Source organism: Pleurodeles waltl, chromosome 2_2 (genome assembly GCF_031143425.1).
Source record: "Pleurodeles waltl isolate 20211129_DDA chromosome 2_2, aPleWal1.hap1.20221129, whole genome shotgun sequence".
In the NCBI taxonomy this organism is placed as follows: domain Eukaryota; kingdom Metazoa; phylum Chordata; class Amphibia; order Caudata; family Salamandridae; genus Pleurodeles; species Pleurodeles waltl.
Genome location: NC_090439.1, coordinates 1,028,131,083 through 1,028,151,208, shown reverse-complemented (window position 1 = coordinate 1,028,151,208; position 20,126 = coordinate 1,028,131,083). Strand labels below are relative to the sequence as shown.

The 20,126-nt window shown below is 47.2% G+C and overlaps 1 protein-coding gene across 4 annotated transcripts in view; it reads right to left on the bottom strand.

The window, feature by feature from the left end:
- PHF20L1 (PHD finger protein 20 like 1) overlaps positions 1-20,126 on the bottom strand; it is a 764,530-nt gene that overhangs the window by 388,296 nt on the left and 356,108 nt on the right. For all 4 annotated transcript variants that reach the window (XM_069220776.1, XM_069220778.1, XM_069220775.1 and 1 more), the window contains one exon: positions 11,306-11,407. In XM_069220776.1, coding sequence (XP_069076877.1) covers positions 11,306-11,407 — 102 coding nt within the window. The remainder of the gene's footprint in view (positions 1-11,305; positions 11,408-20,126) is intronic.

Below are 20,126 nucleotides of genomic sequence, written 5' to 3'. Positions count from 1 at the left end.
TATGAAAGAACACATTTTAAGTAACTGCTTCAATGAAAAGTTGCATCAGTATCTGGTAGACCTAGGTCCAATTTCTCCCCAAGAATTGGGAAAGAAGGCAGACCACTGGGTCAAGACTAGGGTAACCAAAACTTCCACTGGGGGTGACCAAAAGAAAGGGGTTACAAAAACTCCCCAGGAGAAAGTGGGTGACACTAGAAACAAAGAAAAAGAGTCCTCTGTAGGCCCCCAAAAACCAGAACAGGTGGGTGGGCCCCAGGACACAACCCAAAACAAAGGTGGGTACCAGGGTAAGAACTGGGATGCCACTAAGGCATGGTGCCACAACTGTAAACAGTCTGGGCACCACACCAAGGACACTTCTTGTCCCAAAAACAAACCCCAGAACAAAACTCCAGGGGTAACCAGTGTAGCCATGGGAGATGACTCCTCAGATGAGGAGGTCTTCCTAGCCTTCAACTGGAAACAGGGCCCAACAGGTGAGTTGGAGATTCCAGAGGGAAGCAGACACTTCCACCACCTACTGGTGAATGGAATCCCAACCACTGCCCTGAGAGACACTTGTGCCAGTCACACTATTGTGCATGACAGGCTGGTGCTCTCAAACCAGTACATCCCAGGTGAGACTGCCAGGGTAAGAGTTAGCCTAGACAGGGTCACTAAGAGGCCTGTGGCTTTAGTGCCCATAGAAGTGGGTGGCACTCTTAGCTGGAGAAGGGTAGTAGTCAGTGCAGACCTCCCCCTTGATTGTCTCCTTGGAAATGACTACCCAGAGGTTAGTCAGAGCTCAAGAGAGGAACTGGTCCAGTGCCAGTCCTCTCCCAAGGATTCTGGAAGTCCTGCCTCTGCAGTAAATGCAAGCAGGCCCCAGAAGAAGAAGAAAAGAAAACAGAGTAGGAAGGGTGGACAACCTTTAGCCAAGGTTACAGCAAGCCAAGGAGATTCTGCTCCAGTAGGGGAGAACTCCAAAAATGGCCCTGATAAAGTCCAACCTGACCCACAAGAAGTCCTGGCTAGTCAGGCAACTGTTAAACCTGAGTGGGTGGCTCCTCAGCTAACAGAAGAAAGAGTGGAAGAAGGGTGTTTACTACAAGATGTGGTAACCCCCCACTCCAATACAGCAGACAGGCAACCTGAACCCAAAGAAGCCTGTAACTTAGCCCCTTCCCTTTTAGGTGAAGAGCTAAAGGTGTGGTTCTGGGCACTGACAGCTGTCAGTGGCCTCTGCTGGGTGTTAGCCTTTATGGCTGCACTATCCTTAGCATGGTGGTCTGACCCCATGCCAAATAGCAAGTTAGGCCCCCTGACCCTATTGGTCATGGTGGGGTTACTCCAGCTCTGGGTAACCTCTCTGGGTAAGCTAGGGGTGACCCTGGCCAAGATAAGGTTAGCAGAGGTGGACACCTCTAAGACCAAAATAGAAAGAATGGGTGGAGACATTGAAGAGGCAGACAAGAGGCAATTCAGACTAGGTCCTATTACTGTGGAAGTGGGTCAGTTCCCCAAAGGGAATGACCTGAACAGAAGGATGTAAGGCAGAGTAGGCCCTGCAACTAACCAGCCTATTTCTCCTACTCTTCCTCGCCAGACAGACTAGGAAGACTCTCCCAGCTTGGGCTGAGTCTCCTGGCCTGTGGGCTGGGGGGGGCTTGTGTAAAGAAATGGCTCCCTGTTGCAGTTACCCCCCACTTTTTGCCTGATACTGATGCTGACTTGACTGAGAAGTGTGCTGGGACCCTGCTAACCAGGCCCCAGCACCAGTGTTCCTTCCCCTAAAATGTACCATTGTATCCACAATTGGCACACCCTGGCATTCAGATAAGTCCCTTGTAACTGGTACTTCTAGTACCAAGGGCCCTGATGCCAAGGAAGGTCTCTAAGGGCTGCAGCATGTCTTATGCCACCCTAGAGACCCCTCACTCAGCACAGACACACTGCTTACAAGCCTGTGTGTGCTAGTGAGAACAAAATGAGTAAGTCGACATGGCACTCCCCTCAGGGTGCCATGCCAGCCTCTCACTGCCTATGCAGTATAGGTAAGACACCCCTCTAGCAGGCCTTACAGCCCTAAGGCAGGGTGCACTATACCATAGGTGAGGGTACCAGTGCATGAGCACTGTGCCCCTACAGTGTCTAAACAAAACCTTAGACATTGTAAGTGCAGGGTAGCCATAAGAGTATATGGTCTGGGAGTTTGTCAAACACGAACTCCACAGCACCATAATGGCTACACTGAAAACTGGGAAGTTTGGTATCAAACTTCTCAGCACAATAAATGCACACTGATGCCAGTGTACATTTTATTGTAAAATACACCCAGAGGGCATCTTAGAGGTGCCCCCTGAAACTTAACCAACTAGCTGTGTAGGCTGACTGGTTCCAGCAGCCTGCCACACTAGAGACATGTTGCTGGCCCCATGGGGAGAGTGCCTTTGTCACTCTGAGGCCAGTAACAAAGCCTGCACTGGGTGGAGATGCTAACACCTCCCCCAGGCAGGAATTGTCACACCTGGCGGTGAGCCTCAAAGGCTCACCTCCTTTGTGCCAACCCAGCAGGACACTCCAGCTAGTGGAGTTGCCCGCCCCCTCCGGCCAGGCCCCACTTTTGGCGGCAAGGCCGGAGAAAATAATGAGAAAAACAAGGAGGAGTCACTGGCCAGTCAGGACAGCCCCTAAGGTGTCCTGAGCTGAGGTGACTAACTTTTAGAAATCCTCCATCTTGCAGATGGAGGATTCCCCCAATAGGGTTAGGATTGTGACCCCCTCCCCTTGGGAGGAGGCACAAAGAGGGTGTACCCACCCTCAGGGCTAGTAGCCATTGGCTACTAACCCCCCAGACCTAAACACGCCCTTAAATTTAGTATTTAAGGGCTACCCTGAACCCTAGAAAATTAGATTCCTGCAACTACAAGAAGAAGGACTGCCCAGCTGAAAACCCCTGCAGCGGAAGACCAGAAGACGACAACTGCCTTGGCTCCAGAAACTCACCGGCCTGTCTCCTGCCTCCCAAAGATCCTGCTCCAGCGACGCCTTCCAAAGGGACCAGCGACCTCGACATCCTCTGAGGACTGCCCCTGCTTCGAAAAGACAAGAAACTCCCGAGGACAGCGGACCTGCTCCAAGAAAAGCTGCAACTTTGTTTCCAGCAGCTTTAAAGAACCCTGCAAGCTCCCCGCAAGAAGCGTGAGACTTGCCACACTGCACCCGACGACCCCGACTCGGCTGGTGGCGATCCAACACCTCAGGAGGGACCCCAGGACTACTCTGATACTGTGAGTACCAAAACCTGTCCCCCCTGAGCCCCCACAGCGCCGCCTGCAGAGGAAATCCCGAGGCTTCCCCTGACCGCGACTCTTTGAACCTAAAGTCCCGACGCCTGGGAGAGACCCTGCACCCGCAGCCCCCAGGACCTGAAGGACCGGACTTTCACTGGAGGAGTGACCCCCAGGAGTCCCTCTCCCTCGCCCAAGTGGAGGTTTCCCCGAGGAATCCCCCCCCCTTGCCTGCCTGCAGCGCTGAAGAGATCCCGAGATCTCTCATAGACTAACATTGAAAACCCGACGCTTGTTTCTACACTGCACCCGGCCGCCCCCGCGCTGCTGAGGGTGAAATCTCTGTGTGGACTTGTGTCCCCCCCGGTGCCCTACAAAACCCCCCTGGTCTGCCCTCCGAAGACGCGGGTACTTACCTGCAAGCAGACCGGAACCGGGGCACCCCCTTCTCTCCATTCTAACCTATGTGTTTTGGGCACCACTTTGAACTCTGCACCTGACCGGCCCTGAGCTGCTGGTGTGGTGACTTTGGGGTTGCTCTGAACCCCCAACGGTGGGCTACCTTGGACCAAGAACTAAGCCCTGTAAGTGTCTTACTTACCTGGTTAACCTAACAAATACTTACCTCCCCTAGGAACTGTGAAAATTGCACTAAGTGTCCACTTTTAAAACAGCTATTTGTCAATAACGTGAAAAGTATACATGCAATTTTGATGATTTGAAGTTCCTAAAGTACTTACCTGCAATACCTTTCGAATGAGATATTACATGTAGAATTTGAACCTGTGGTTCTTAAAATAAACTAAGAAAAGATATTTTTCTATATAAAAACCTATTGGCTGGATTTGTCTCTGAGTGTGTGTACCTCATTTATTGTCTATGTGTATGTACAACAAATGCTTAACACTACTCCTTGGATAAGCCTATTGCTCGACCACACTACCACAAAATAGAGCATTAGTATTATCTATTTTTACCACTATTTTACCTCTAAGGGGAACCCTTGGACTCTGTGCATGCTATTCCTTACTTTGAAATAGCACATACAGAGCCAACTTCCTACAGAACCTTTCTGCTCTTGGTGGTCAGAAACAAAGCCTGTCCTGGGTGGAGGTGCTTCACAACTCCCCCACGCAGGAACTGTAACACCTGGCAGTGAGCCTCAAAAGATCACGCCTCGTGTTACGGTGCCCCATGGCACCCCTGCTAGTGGAGTTGCCTGCCCCCCAGACAAAGCCCCAGTTTTGGCGACAAGTCCAGTGGGAAAATTAGGGAAAACGGGGAGGAGTGACCACCCAAGCTAGGACCACCCCTAAGGTGTACAGAGTTCAGATTCCTGGTGACCTGACAAGAACTAAGGAGGACTGCTAAAATGAAACCCAAGCAGAGAAGAAGGAAGACGACAATTGACTTGGCCCCAGCCCCTACCGGCCTGTTTCCTGCTTCAAAGAACCTGCAAAAGAACAGCAATGCATCCAGCGGGACCAGTGACCTCTGCCAAGCTCTAGAAGACTGCCCTGCACCAAAAAGGACCAAGAATGCCCAAGGACAGCAGCCCTGTCCAAGAAGAAATAACAACCCAGGACTCCAGCACCACTCCGAATGTGTGAGTCCTGACCACTCCTCACCCGATGCCCACGGCCCATATCCAGGTGGCCCAACTAGCCAGAGAGAATCCCCAGATGATTCTGAGCAAGTGCTCACCCTGCATTGACCTCTCAACCCCTCAACGACGACACCTGCAGAGGGAATCCCGGGGACCCAGGCCAATAGCTTTTATATAGAAAAATATATTTTCTTAATTTGTTTTAGAACCACAAGATTCAAGATTTGAAGTAACTACATAAAATGCAAAATACTCCACACAGGTTAGTAAGGAACTTTGAATTAGAGCAGTAACATACACAGTATAGGTTAAAATTGCAATAAGCTATTTTAAAAGTGGGAGGTAAGTAAGGTTAAGTTTCTGAGGTAAGTAAAGCAATTACAAGTTCAGTTTCCTGGGCATAGGCAGCCCACCGTTGGGGGTTCAAGGCAACCCCAAAGTCACCGCACCAGCAACACAGGGCCGGTCAGGTGCAGAGGTCAAAGGTGGGCACAAAACACATAGGCGCCTATGGAGAACAGGGGTGCTCCGGTTCCAGTCTACCAACAGGTAAGTACCTGCGTCTTCAGAGGGCAGACTGGGGGGGGGTAGGGGGGTTTGTAGAGCACTGGTGGTGGGGGGACACAAACAGGCACACAAAACACACCCTCAGCGACACAGGGGCCGGCCGGGTGCAGTGTGCTTAGCAGGCGTCTGGTTTCACTCTAGCGGTGCAGGAAGGGCACAGGGGGGCTTCTCTGGCCGGCCACCGACTGGGTTAGGCAGAGGGTCGCCTGATGGTCACTCCTGCACTGGAGTTCGGTTCCTTTTGGTCCTGGGGGCTGCGGGTGCAGTGCTTGGTCCAGGCGTCTGGTTCTTTGTTCCAGGCAGTCGCGGTCAGGGAGAGCCTCTGAATCCTCTCTGCATACGTCACCGTGGGGGTACAGGGGAGTTGTCTCAGGTTACTCACGAGGTTGCAGTCGCCTGGGACTCCTCTCTGTAGCGTTGGTTCTCTAGAGCTCGAGCCGGGGGCGTCGGGTGCAGAGTGTGAAGTTTCACGCTTCCAGTGGCAAGAGTGAGTTCTTTGGAAGTTGCTAAAAAGTTGCAGCGTTGTTGCTGTTTTTGAACAGTACCGCTGTTCTCTGGAGTTTCTTGGTCCTTGGGTTCAGGGCAGTCCTCTGAGGCTTCAGAGGTCGCTGGTCCCCGTCGGATGAATTGCTGTTCTTTTGCAGGTTCTTTGAAGCGGGAAACAGGCCGGTAGGGGCTGGGGCCAAGTCAATTGTCGTCTTCCTTCTTCTCTGCTTGGATTTCATTTTAGCAGTCCTCCTTCGTTCTTGTCAGGTCACCAGGAATTTGAACACTTGGGCTCAGGGGAGCCCTTAAATCCTGGATTTAGGTGCGATACAGAGGTCAGAGGGCTGTAGCCAATGGCTACTGTCCCTGACTGCAGGTTATTTGAGTCTGGAGACAGGCCGGTAGGGCTAGGGCCAAGTCAGTTGTCGCCTCCGTCGTCTCTGCAGGGCTTTCAGGTCAGCAGTCCTTCTTCTTGGTGTAGGTTGCAGGAATCTGATTTCCTGGGTTCTGGGTCGCCCCTAAATACTAAATTTAGGGGTGCGTTAGGTCAGGAGGGCAGTAGCCAATGACTACTCTCCTGGAGGGTGGCTACACCCTCTTTGTGCCTCCTCCCTGAGGGGACGGGGGCACATCCCTAATCCTATTAGGGGAATCCTCCAATCTAAAAATGGAGGATTTCTAAAGGCAGGGGTCACCTCAGCTCAGAGTACCTTAGGGGCTGTCTTGACTGGTAAGTGACTCCTCTTTGTTTTTCCCATTATCTCCTCCAGCCTTGCCGCCGAAAGTAGGGGCAGTGTCCGGAGGGGCGGGCATCTCCACTAGCTGGGATGTCCTGGGGTGCTGTAACAGGCAGGAGCCTTTGAGGCTCACCACCAGGTGTTACAGTTCCTGCAGGTGGAAGTGAAAAGCACCTCCACCCAGTACAGGCTTTGTTCATGGCCACAGAGTGACAAAGGCACTCTCCCCATGTGGCCAGAAACTCATCTGGTTGTGGCAGGCTGGCAGAAACTCGTCAGCCTAGCACTAGGAGTCGGACTAATATTCAGGGGGCATCTCTAAGATGCCCTCTGTGTGTGTTTTTCAATAAATCCCACACTGGCATCAGTGTGGATTTATTGTACTGGGAAGTTTGATACCAAACTTCCCAGATTTCAGTGTAGTCATTATGGAACTGTGGAGATCGTAATTGACAGACTCCCAGACCATATTCTCTTTATGGCTAACCTGCACTTACTGGCTTAGACACTGTAGGGGCATATTGCTCATGCAACTATGCCCTCACCTGTGGTATAGTGCACCCTGCCTTAGGGCTGTAAGGCCTGCTAGAGGGGGACTCACCTATGCCACAGGCAGTGGGATGTGGGCATGGCGCCCTTAGGGGAGTGCCATGTCGACTTAGTCATTTTCTCCCCACCAGCACACACAAGCTGTGAAGGAGTATCCATGTGCTGATTAGGGGCCCCCAGGGGGGCTTAATACATGCTGCAGCCCTTAAAGACCTTCCCTGGCCATGGGGCCCTTGGTACAGGGGTATCATTTACAAGGGACTTCTGTGTGCCAGGGCTGTGTTAATTGTGGGAACAAAGGTACAGTTTAGGGAAAGAACACTGGTGCTGGGGCCTGGTTAGCGGGGTTCCAGCACACTTTCAATCATAACTGGCATCAAGAAAAGGCAAAAAGTTAGGGGGTAACCATGCCAAGGGAGGCACTTCCCTACAGATAAGTTTTGAATTTTATTCCCCTTGTATGTTAGGGTTGTTGAGATGAGCTCCACAACCTATCATTGATGCATCTGTTGTTATTGTGGTCTGAGGCACAGGGTCCTGAAATGACCGCCCCTTCATTGAATTTCTATGATTCCACCATTAAAGGGACTTGTGTGTCTGGTGGTCTAACACTAGATCTTGCAATTGACCCTGTGCTTGAGACTATTGTTGTGAGAGGCACTGTTGGAGTGTTCTCATATTTAATCTTGCAAGCGGTACTATTGCAATGCAGGATGCCATTATTCCTAATAGTCTCATGATAAAACTTACTGTGTAGTATTGATTTGGCTGCATTTGTGTTATGAGGTTTTGGAAAGCTTGTATCCTTTGTGTATTTGGATAGACAAAGGCTTTTTGTGTATTGAGAATAGCACCTAGGTAAGGTTGAACCTGTGCTGGTTGAAGATGAGATTTTTGGTAATCGATAGTGAACCCTAATGTGTGTGTAGGGTTTCTACTGTGTATTGAGTGTGTTGTTGACATTGTAAAATATTGCTCGATTTTATTAGCCAATCGTCTAGATAAGGAAAGACATGTATGTGCTGTCTTCTTAGGTAAGCTGCTACAACCGCTAGACATTTTGTGAATAGTCTTGGAGCTGTTGTTTTGCCGAATGGTAGAACTTTGAATTGGTAGTGGTTTCCCGCTATCACAAACATTAGGTATTTTCAGTGAGCTGGATGTATGGGGATATGAAAATACGCATCTTTGAGATCTAATGCAGTCATGTAATCTTGTTTTTGTAGTAGTGGAATGACGTCCTGCAGCGTCACCATGGGAAAGTGTTCTGACAGGACATATAGATTTAGTGGTCTGAGATCATGAATGGGTCTGAGAGTGCCATCCTTTCTGGGAATGAGGAAGTATAGCGAGTATATCCCTGTTCCGTGTTGAGATTTTAGAACTAATTCTATTGCCTCTTTTAGTAGTAGCACTTGTACTTCTTGTTGTAACAGCACATTGTGTTCTAGTAGCAAATGTACTTCTTATTGTAACAGCACATTGTGTTCTGGGGACAGCCTGTGATAACGAGGAGGAATGTTTGGAGGGGTAGAAATTAATTATAGGCAATAAACATTGCAGATAATTGAAAGTACCCATTGGTCTGTAGTGATATTTTGCCATTGGGAGTGGAATTGCTGCAGTCTGCCCCCACAGGAGATGTGTGGGGTTGTGGTATGCTTAGGAAGTCACTGTTTTGATAGAGTTGTGACACTTTTGGAGGCCTGGAATTTGCTTCTGTCTCTGAAGTGTTGGCCTCTATTAGAGCCTCTAAATGCTCCTCTTTGGTATTGTTGTTGGCCTTGTTGAGGCTGGGAGGTGGAAGCAACAGTAGATTAGGGCTTGAAGCCTCCTCTAAACTTTTGTTTACGAAAGGAGCCTCTATACGGTGTTGTGTATAGAGCTCCCATTGCTTTTGCAGTGTCTGAATCTTGCCTAAGTTTCTCAATTGCTGTGTCAACCTCAGGACCAAACAGATGTTTTTTTTTTAATGGCATATTTAGTACTGCTTGTTGTATTTCTGGCTTGAAACCAGAAGATCTTAACCATGCATGTCTACGTATGGTTATAGCAGTATTTACGCTCCTAGCTGCTGTATCTGCAACATCAAGAGCAGACCTTATCTGGTTGTTGCTTACTGCCTGATCTTCTTCCCCAATTTGTTGAGCTCTTTTTTGATGTTCTTTTGGCAGGTGCTGTAATAATTCCTGCATTTCGTCCCAATGTGCCCTATCATATCTTGCTAACAAGGCTTGTGAATTGGCAATGTGCCATTGGTTAGCTGCTTGAGAAGTTATCCTCTTGCCAGCAGCATCAAACTTCTTGCTTTCTTTGTCAGGGGGAGAGGTATCCCCTGACGAGTGGCTATTAGCCCTTTTTCTGCCGCACTAACAGCAGATTATGTAGGTGCAGGCTTGTATTTTTTGTCGATACGTGGTGTTAAAGTCCTAGCCTTAACAGGTTCCTTAAATATTTTGTCTGCATGCCTGATCATGCCAGGCAGCATTGGGAGGCACTGGTAGCATGAATGCGTGGAGGACAGTGTGCTGAAAAGGAAATCCTCTTCTAATGGCTCACTATGGATAAGTACCCCACGGTACGCAGCTGCCCTAGAGATGACCTGTGTGTCTGCAGTTGTATCCTCTGGTGGCAAAGGTTTTGAAGGATAGAGGTCTGGGTCATTTGTTGGTATGGGGTCTGGATCATACAGATCCCAAGGATCAATTGTATCACCATGGGAATAAGTGTGGGAGTGAGTTGGTGAAGGTGGTGGGCTAAAAGGTGTGGTGAAAAAAAAGTTGTGGCGAATGTGGTGGAGAATTTTGCAAGGGTAATGGCTTCTCCTTCCTTTTAAACATCTTTCCTGGTGGTGGAGCAGTATCAAGATGCTCTTGAAATACCAACTTTCTTCTTGTTTGTGGAGAAGGTGCCTCAATGATCCTCCCAGTCTCTCTTGTGGATATGAATCCTTGATTGTCTTTCGTCCATGCTTTCAAGTATAGGCTGAATGTCAGAATCTTCAGAAATATATTCTGATGTTTTGGTGATTTAGAGTACTGTTCTTCGAAAGCCTTTGAGCTCTGCTTTAAACGTCTCTAAAGTCCTTGTTCAACTGTGTACGAATATTTTTTCGGCTCTGAAGCTGACATTTTTTTTGGTCCTGAAAGTACAGTCTGTTTCGGCTGCGAAGCTGGTCGTCTAACTTTAGACTCCAAAGGTTGTGGACGCCTGCTCGACTCGGATGTGGAGCTTTTGGTGGATTTGCTCAACTTTGGCATCGAAACTGGTGAGGCCTTTCTCGGCGTCAAACCCCAAGGTCGGTCACCAATAATTTTCTTTCGGGTGGAACCATGACTGTTTTTGAAATTTTTTACTTGCCTATGACGCCGGTAGACTAATCTTCCTCACGCAAGCTGCTGTCTAGAATGTTTTGGGATGATCTGTCCAGGGGGAGCTGAAAAGGGGGGGGGGCAAAAAACATTTTCCCTTTTCATTTTTCCATAGGAATTTTGAACAGCGATATCGCTGGATCCACTAGGTGTAATTAGACTAAATTTCGCAGAAAGTAACTGTTGGTTCAGAAAGCAACCTTTTTGTTATTTGGCATATGGCAAGTCCTTTGTGGAACCCTGGACCCCAGGTACCACCACCACCTCCACCGGGCTATTATGCTTGGGAAAGGGAGGACACTCAAACACCTCCCCCCCATTGTGGGGCCACTGATGGCCCTGGGAAACGCCACCGTCAAGTGCCGGCCCCTGCTTTGTCCCGGTATATGCAGAATAAATCTTTTACTCAATAATGTTGCAGACAAAGGGACTAGGATGACGTGGAGAATTTATCAATCTCATATAAAAATGGAATCATTGGCCCAGTCATCATTAATACCTTCAAATTAAGAGTAGCCAAAGAGAAGTATAACTTTTCCAATGAGCCACAAGATGGCAGGATCTGCACAGTACACACATTTATAACAGATGCAGATAACAGACAGCTTTCACTAAAAGGATATTTTCTGCAGTTTTCTCCTTTGGATGAAAATAAAAGTTAAGATGTCTGAAGCCCAACAAGTTCACACACTTCTCACTAGCTTTCACCACACTTACCATGTAGTTTTGATTTCTTTTTCTTCTTCTTCTTCTTTTTCTGCTTTGATTTTAAGTGATCTTTATCCTTTTTTTCTTTCCGTTCTTTGTCTTTCTTTTTCCCTAAGTTAATAAAAATTATAAACTTCTATTTGCATTTCATACTTCTACTTCTGATATTCTCTAATTCTTAATCTGTATTAGCCCATTTCTAAAATCTCATATGGAGCATTTGAAAATGTTACACAGTGTGGTGCATTCTTTGGGTTTACATCAGCAGCAAAAAATATTTTGTTGGACAAATTTATTTTAGCATGAATAGGAACTATCCATTAATGAATGGAGCTTTTGTACTCCATTTCATCTCAATTTTAATATGGTTCAAGCAGACCAGCTGAGAGGGGTGAAGAGAGGACTAAGCCAATCCTAAATCAATCATATTCCAACAGACTACACTACCAAAAAGTAACATTCTCTCTACATCCTCCATTCAAACAGGAAACCTTGAAGGTGGTGTATAAAGTCACACGCCTTCCAGCATATCTTCCTTTTTTTTCCACTGAGGAATGAGCATTATTAACCCCTTGGAGAGAAACTTTGGAAAAGTTGTGAACATATTACTTCAGAGGATCGATTGGGGAGGAAGTAGGCAAATTAAGTCTAAGAAGCAGAAACACAATCAGACTAAAGAACAATTTACTTACTTTAGATAATGCTCTTTCTGGTGAGTACTCTTTCGAACAGCTGATTACTCAACTTTAGAATATCCCCAGATGCCAGACTGGATCCGGAATTAAACAGCACTGCCCCTGTGGTTGGTACCACTTGGTTGCACGCCGACTTTGTTCAGCCTTAGAAGTGAAGACGGAGGTCCATATAAGCAACACGCCTATGTGCTGATCTCAGTTTCTTTCTTGAATGTGGCACGACCTCGGAGCAGGAGCCAGACACTAATCACAGGTACTACTGTGCTGATCTTTAAAGTGGGACCTTTCTAGATGGGAAAAGAGAACATCCCAGAGAATGGGGAGGAGGGAGAGCAATGAGTAATCTGCAGTTAGCTGAAGTATCCATCTGAAAGAGTGTTCCTGAAGTTAAATAACTTTTCCTTCTGATTGATCATTCTAATCAAAGACTGATAACCTTTACAAACAATACTAAAGCAGTACATCCCCAAGGTAGTGAGCAGTGGAATGGCTCATACCAAAAGGTCCTGCATGATCAAACAGGCAAAATGCCAATCCTGTCTACCTGGCTGTCAAGGCAGTTGCACTTTGAGAAGGTGTGAACCGATGCCAACACCATAGCCTGACAGATGTCAAGGATAAGCACTCCGCATGCCAGAGCAGTGGAAGAAGCTTTGCCCTTGATGCAACTGGCCCTCAATACCTCTGAAGGCTGTTCTTTGGCCAGTGCATGGCAGATTTTAATGCAGATGACTATCCACAGTGATAGAGACCTTCTCTGACCTGTATTGCTTTTCTTTGTCCCAGAGAATCCAACAAAGAGTCTATCAGCCACTCAATGGTCTTTGGTGCATTGTATATAAAAACTTAAAGGTCCACTTTTGGGAGCAGGTAAGGTGGGAAAATTAGCAAACACCAAGAGGTGTTCCCACATCAGCTAGGGCCACCCCTAGGGTTCCCAGAGCTGAGGTGAACTCCTCCTGCCAGAATCCTCCATCTTGCTTTGGAGGATATTAGCCAATACGGTTAGGGATGTGGCCCCCTCCACAAAGGTAGTGGGCGCAGAAAGGGTGTAGCCACTCTCAGGGATAGTAGCCACTGGCTACTGCCCTCTGACCCCAGTAATGCCCCTAAATCTAATAGTTAGGTGCACCCCTGCATCTTGCTCTTCAGACTCCAGGCGACCCGACAAGAAGGAGGACTGAAGAGCTGCACCAGCGGAGAAGCCTCCAGACGACAACTGACTTGGCCCCAGCCCTACTGGCCTGTCTGCAGCTTCAAGACTCTGAAACAAGAAGACAACTGGTCCGACCAGCAGCCAGCTCCAGTGAAGATTTCCCGAAGCTTAAAGGTACTCCTGCACCAGCAGTCTCCTGTCCTTAGGGAACTCAACCAACGTTCCAGCAACATCCAGTGGGCTCTCTACTGATCTGTCTAGAAGTTGGTTTTCTTCAGTCAAATCCCTGGACAATGCCTGCAGCATCATTGTGACTCCCAGGGTTCCCTTACTGAAAACCAGTGGGTGTTCGACGCTGTGTTTGCACCCTGCACCCAGCCACCCCTGTGCCGCCCAGGGTGTGTGTTTGTTGCTGACCTATGACTCACCCACCCCAGTGCCCTGAAGGCGTGGTACTTACCTGCAACCTGTTTTTTTACGTGCCCCAAGTCTCCACAGGATTCCACTGGGCGCTCAACATCAAATTTGACCTCTGCACTTGGCCGGCCCCATGTTGCTGGTGGTGCACTCAGTGTCTCCCTAAATTTTGCTCTGTGGACACCTTAACCCCTGAAGACTGGGATCGTAAGGGGAGTACTCACTTGCAAATTGTCTTGTTACATTTCCTCCCCTTGGGCTGTATTGCTTTCCATTAGAAATTGTACAAAGTGTCTACTTTTTGAAAAGTATTACTTACCTGTAAGGAAAATGTCACTTACCCAGTGTACATCTGTTCGTGGCATTAGTCGCTGCAGATTCACAAGCTTTCCATAGTCTGCCGTCTGGTGTTGGGTCGGAGTGTTACAAGTTGTTTTTCTTCGAAGAAGTCTTTTCGAGTCACGAGACCGAGGGACTCCTCCTCCTTTGGTTCCATTGCGCATGGGCGTCGACTCCATGTTAGATTGTTTTCCCCGCAGAGGGTGAGGTAGGAGTTGTGTATGCTAGTAATGGTGCCCATGCAATTGAATGAATAAGTATGTACAAAATGAAGATTAAAATAATATATTTACAAATGTACAAATGTTGAAGATTACTTCCAAACGGCTACAGGCTCCCGGGGAGGCGGGTGGGCGCATGTGAATCTGCAGCGACTAATGCCACGAACAGATGTACACTGGGTAAGTGACATTTTCCGTTCGGTGGCATGTGTAGCTGCAGATACACATGCTTTGCATAGACTAGTAAGCAGTTATCTCCCCAAAAGCGGTGGTTCAGCCTGTAGGAGTGGAAGTAGTTTGAAATAAAGTTCTTAGTACAGCTTGACCTACTGTGGCTTGTTGTGCAGATAACACATCTACACAGTAGTGCTTAGTAAATGTGTGAGGCGTAGACCATGTTGCTGCCTTACATATTTCGTTCATTGGAATATTTCCTAGAAAGGCCATGGTAGCACCTTTCTTTCTGGTTGAGTGTGCCTTTGGTGTAATAGCCAGCTCTCTTTGCTTTAAGATAGCAGGTTTGGATGCATCTAACTATCCACCTGGCTATACCTTGTTTTGATATTGGATTTCCTGTATGAGGTTTTTGAAACGCAATAAATAGTTGTTTTGTTTTCCTAATTAGTTTTGTTCTGTCAATGTAGTACATTAGTGCTCTTTTGATGTCTAACGTATGTAGTGCTCTTTCAGCTATTGAGTCTGGCTGTGGGAAAAACACTGGTAATTCTACTGTTTGATTTAAGTGGAACGGTGAGATAACCTTTGGTAAGAATTTTGGGTTGGTTCTTAGAACTACCTAATTTTTGTGTATTTGAATAAATGGTTCTTGTATAGTAAACGCCTGAATTTCACTTACTCTTCTTAGAGATGTAATGGCAACGAGAAATGCAACTTTCCACGTTAGGTATTGCATTTCGCAAGAATGCATGGGTTCGAAAGGTGGGCCCATGAGTCTTGTTAAGACAATATTGAGGTTCCATGAAGGAACAGGTGGTGTCCTTGGTGGTATAATTCTTTTTAGTCCTTCCATAAACGCTTTTATGACAGGTATTCTAAATAGGGAAGTTGAATGAGTAATTTGCAGGTATGCAGATATTGCTGCGAGATGAATCTTTATGGAAGAGAAAGCTAGATTTGACTTTTGCAAATGTAGTAAATACCCTACTACATCTTTTGGAGATGCATGCAATGGTTGAATTTGATTATTATGACAGTAACAAACAAATCTTTTCCATTTACTTGCATAGCAGTGTCTAGTGGAAGGTTTTCTAGCTTGTTTTATGACCTCCATACACTCTTGAGTGAGTCCTAAGTGTCCAAATTCTAGGATTTCAGGAGCCAAATCGCTAGATTCAGCGATGCAGGGTTTGGATGCCTGATCTGTTGTTTGTGTTGTGTTAACAGATCTGGCCTGTTGGGTAGTTTGACATGAGGTACTACTGACAGGTCTAGTAGTGTGGTATACCAAGGTTGTCTTGCCCATGTTGGTGCTATCAGTATGAGTTTGAGTTTGTTTTGACTCAATCTGTTTACTAGATATGGAAGGAGAGGGAGAGGGGGGAAAAGCGTACGCAAATATCCCTGACCAATTCATCAATAGAGCATTGCCTTGGGATTGCCGGTGTGGGTACCTGGATGCGAAGTTTTGGCATTTTGCGTTTTCTTTTGTTGCAAATAGATCTATTTGAGGTGTTCCCCAAATTTGGAAGTAATTGTTCAGGATTTGGGGGTGAATTTCCCATTCGTGGACCTGTTGGTGATCCCGAGAGAGATTGTCTGCTAGCTGGTTCTGGATCCCTGGAATAAATTGTGCTATTAGTCGAATGTGGTTGTGAATTGCCCAATGCCATATTTTTTGTGTTAGGAGACACAACTGTGTCGAGTGTGTCCCCCCCTGTTTGTTTAAATAATACATTGTCGTCATGTTGTCTGTTTTGACAAGAATGTATTTGTGGGTTATCATGGGTTGGAATGCTTTCAATGCTAGAAATACTGCTAACAGTTCTAGGTGATTTATATGAAACTTTCTTTGATGTACGTCCCATTGTCCTTGGATGCTGTGTTGATTGAGGTGTGCTCCCCACCCTGTCATGGAAGCATCTGTTGTTATCACGTATTGTGGCACTGGGTCTTGGAAAGGCCGCCCTTTGTTTAAATTTGTACTGTTCCACCATAGAAGCGAGATGTATGTTTGGCGGTCTATCAACACCAGATCTAGAAGTTGACCCTGTGCATGTGACCATTGTGATGCTAGGCACTGTTGTAAGGGCCGCATGTGCAATCTTGCGTTTGGGACAATGGCTATGCATGAGGACATCATGCCTAGGAGTTTTAATACCATTTTTGCATGTATCTTTTGATTTGGATACAAGGCTTGTATCACCTTGTGAAAATTTTGAACCCTTTGTGGACTTGGAGTGGCTATCCCTTTTGTTGTGTTGATTGTCGCTCCTAAGTATTGCTGTGTTTGACACGGCACAAGGTGTGACTTTGCATAGTTGATGGAGAAACCCAGCTTTTAAAGGGTTTGTATAACATAATCTGTGTGGTGTGAACACTTTGTTAGCGAGTTGGTCTTGATTAGCCAATCGTCTAGGTACGGGAACACGTGTATTTGCTGCCTCCTGATATGTGCAGCTACTACTGCTAGACACTTTGTAAAGACTCTTGGCGCTGTTGTTATTCCGAATGGCAACACTTTGAATTGGTAGTGTATTCCTTTGAATACGAACCTTAGGTATTTCCTGTGCGAGGGATGTATCGGTATATGGAAATACGCATCTTTTAGATCTAATGTTGTCATGTAGTCTTGCTGTTTCAGCAGTGGGATTACGTCTTGTAATGTCACCATGTGAAAGTGGTCTGATTTGATGTAGGTGTTTAGTGTTCTGAGATCTAATATTGGTCTTAGAGTTTTGTCTTTTTTGGGTATTAGAAAGTACAGTGAGTAAACTCCTGTGTTCTTTTGTGGACCTGGTACTAATTCTATTGCGTCTTTTTGCAGTAATGCCTGAACTTCTAGTCCTAGAAGGTCTAAATGCTGTTTTGACATATTGTGTGTTTTCGGTGGGACGTTTGGAGGGAGTTGGAGAAATTCTATGCAATAACCATGTTGGATAATTGCTAAGACCCAAGTGTCTGTTGTTATTTCCTCCCAAGATTTGTAGAACTGGCTTAGTCTTCCCCCCACTAGTGTTGTGTGAAGGGGTTGAGTGACCTGTGAGTCACTGCTTGTTTTGAGGGGTTTTTGGACCTTGAAATTTTCCCCGGTTTCTTGGGAATTGGCCCCCTTTGTATTGGCCTCGAAAGCCTCCCCTTTGGTATTGTCCCTGGTAGGTAGGCGGTGTTGTTTGTGAGGTGCTGGCTTGTGTGGCTTGACCTCGAAACCCTCCTCTGAAAGTGGTTTTACGAAATGTGCCAAATGTGCCTCTGCCCTGCGGGGAATAGAGTGCGCCCATGGCTTTAGCTGTATCAGTGTCTTTCTTTAATTTTTCAATTGCAGTGTCCACTTCTGGGCCAAACAATTGTTGTTCATTGAACGGCATATTAAGCACTGCCTGCTGTATCTCGGGTTTGAAGCCGGATGTGCGCAGCCATGCGTGCCTCCTTATTTTACAGCAGTATTTATTGTTCTTGCAGCTGTATCTGCTGCATCCATAGAAGAACGGATTTGGTTGTTGGAAATGTTCTGTCCCTCTTCAACCACTTGTTTTGCCCGTTTTTGGAATTCTTTTGGGAGGTGTTCGATGAGATGCTGCATCTCGTCCCAATGGGCTCTATCATATCGCGCTAGGAGTGCCTGCGAGTTGGCGATGCGCCATTGATTTGCAGCTTGTGCTGCAACCCTTTTCCCCGCTGCATCAAACTTGCGGCTCTCCTTGTCAGGAGGTGGTGCGTCGCCTGATGTGTGTGAGTTGGCTCTTTTACGAGCTGCTCCTACGACAACTGAATCTGGTGCCAGTTGTGATGTAATAAAAGCAGGGTCTGTGGGCGGTGCCTTGTATTTCTTCTCCACCCTTGGAGTTATTGCTCTGCTTTTCACTGGCTCCTTAAAAATTTGTTTAGCGTGCCTTAGCATCCCCGGGAGCATAGGAAGGCTTTGATAATTGCTATGGGTGGATGACAGGGTGTTAAAGAGGAAGTCATCCTCGATAGGATCTGAGTGCAGCGATACATTATGAAACTCTGCTGCCCTAGCTACCACCTGTGCATATGCCGTACTGTCCTCAGGCGGTGAGGGCTTAGTGGGGTACGACTCAGGGCTATTGTCTGATACTGGAGCGTCATAGAGATCCCATGCGTCCTGATCATCTTGGCTCATGGTGGTATGAGCTGGTGATTGTGGCGGAGTCTGTGCCGGTGATATATGAGTTGTCGGTGGTGGAGAGGGTGGTGGAGTTACCTTCTTTACCACTTTTGCTTGTGGTGTCTTGTCTTGGTTTTGGAAATCTAGTTTTCTTTTCCTTCTGATTGGGGGAAGTGTGCTGATCTTCCCTGTCCCACTTTGTATAAAGATCCGCTTTTGCGTGTGATCTACGTCTGTTTCTTTTAATTCCTCCTCAAATCGGTGTCTTTGTAGTTGGGAGGACAGTGATTGTTCCTCTGAATAGGAACTGGCTTTCGGTTCGGTTGCTGGGCATTTTGGCACCGAAACCGTGCCTTTTGTTATTTTCGGCTCCGACGAGATTTTCCTCTTTTTCGGCGTCGCACCCTCTGGGTGTCGACCATCTTCGGTGCCGCTATCTCTGTGCCGAGCACTTCGGTGCCGCTGTCTCTGTGCCGAGCAGCTTCGGTGCCACTATCTCAGTGTCGACCCTTTTCTGCGGCACTTTCTCGGTCCCGAGATTGCTGCGTGCCTGTGTCTCGACCTGAGTCGGACGATCTCGGCACCGTCTCGCCCTTCTTCGGTGCCGATGGACAGTCACCTACTTTATGGGTTGAGCCATGGCCTGTTGGCAGTGGCGTCCTCTGGGCTTTGTCTGTTTTTCCCTGTGATGTTTGTTTCGACGTCTTACTCACGGTTTCTTCAACGTCAAATTCTTCGGAATCCGATTCGTGGATGGAGAATGCTTCTTCTTCTCCCTCTTCCTCGAACCTTCGTTGTCCTGTCTGCGTGGACGCCATCTGTAACCTTCTGGCTCTTCGGTCTCGGAGCGTTTTTCTCGACCGAAACGCTCGACAGGCCTCACACGTCTCTTCTTTGTGTTCGGGTGACAGGCACAAGTTACAGACCAAATGTTGGTCTGTATAGGGATATTTACTGTGGCATTTAGGACAGAATCGGAACGGGGTCCGTTCCATCAGTCTCGATGTTGCACGCAGTTGGGTCGACCAGGCCCCGACGGGGGATCGAAATTACCCCGAAGGGCTACCGGAGCTCTTCTGGATTCGGTGTCGACTCTAATCTAACTCGGTACCGAACGAAACAATACCGACAAATTTTCCGTTGATTCTGACTAACTTTCCGCCCGAAACACGGAGCGAAAAGGAACACGTCCGAACCCGATGGCGGAAAAAAAACAATCTAACATGGAGTCGACGCCCATGCGCAATGGAACCAAAGGAGGAGGAGTCCCTCGGTCTCGTGACTCGAAAAGACTTCTTCGAAGAAAAACAACTTGTAACACTCCGACCCAACACCAGACGGCGGACTATGCAAAGCATGTGTATCTGCAGCTACACATGCCACCGAACACTATTTTATCTGTGAATTCTAAACAAAGTGCATTTGATACTTGAAAGTGATACATTCTTGAAACTTTACTTACCTGCAACAAAGATCTTTTGGTTCTAGAAATAAAGTAACAGAGCATATTTTTTAATACATAAAACATAGGCCTGGAGTTAGCCATTGAGTGTGTGCCTCATTTTCTTGAATGTGTGTGTACAACAAATGCTTAGCACTACCCTCTAGCTGCTCGACCACGCTACCACAAAAGAAAGAATTAGTATTATCTACTTTAACCTCTGTAAAACCTCTGGGGATCCACTGGACTCTGTGC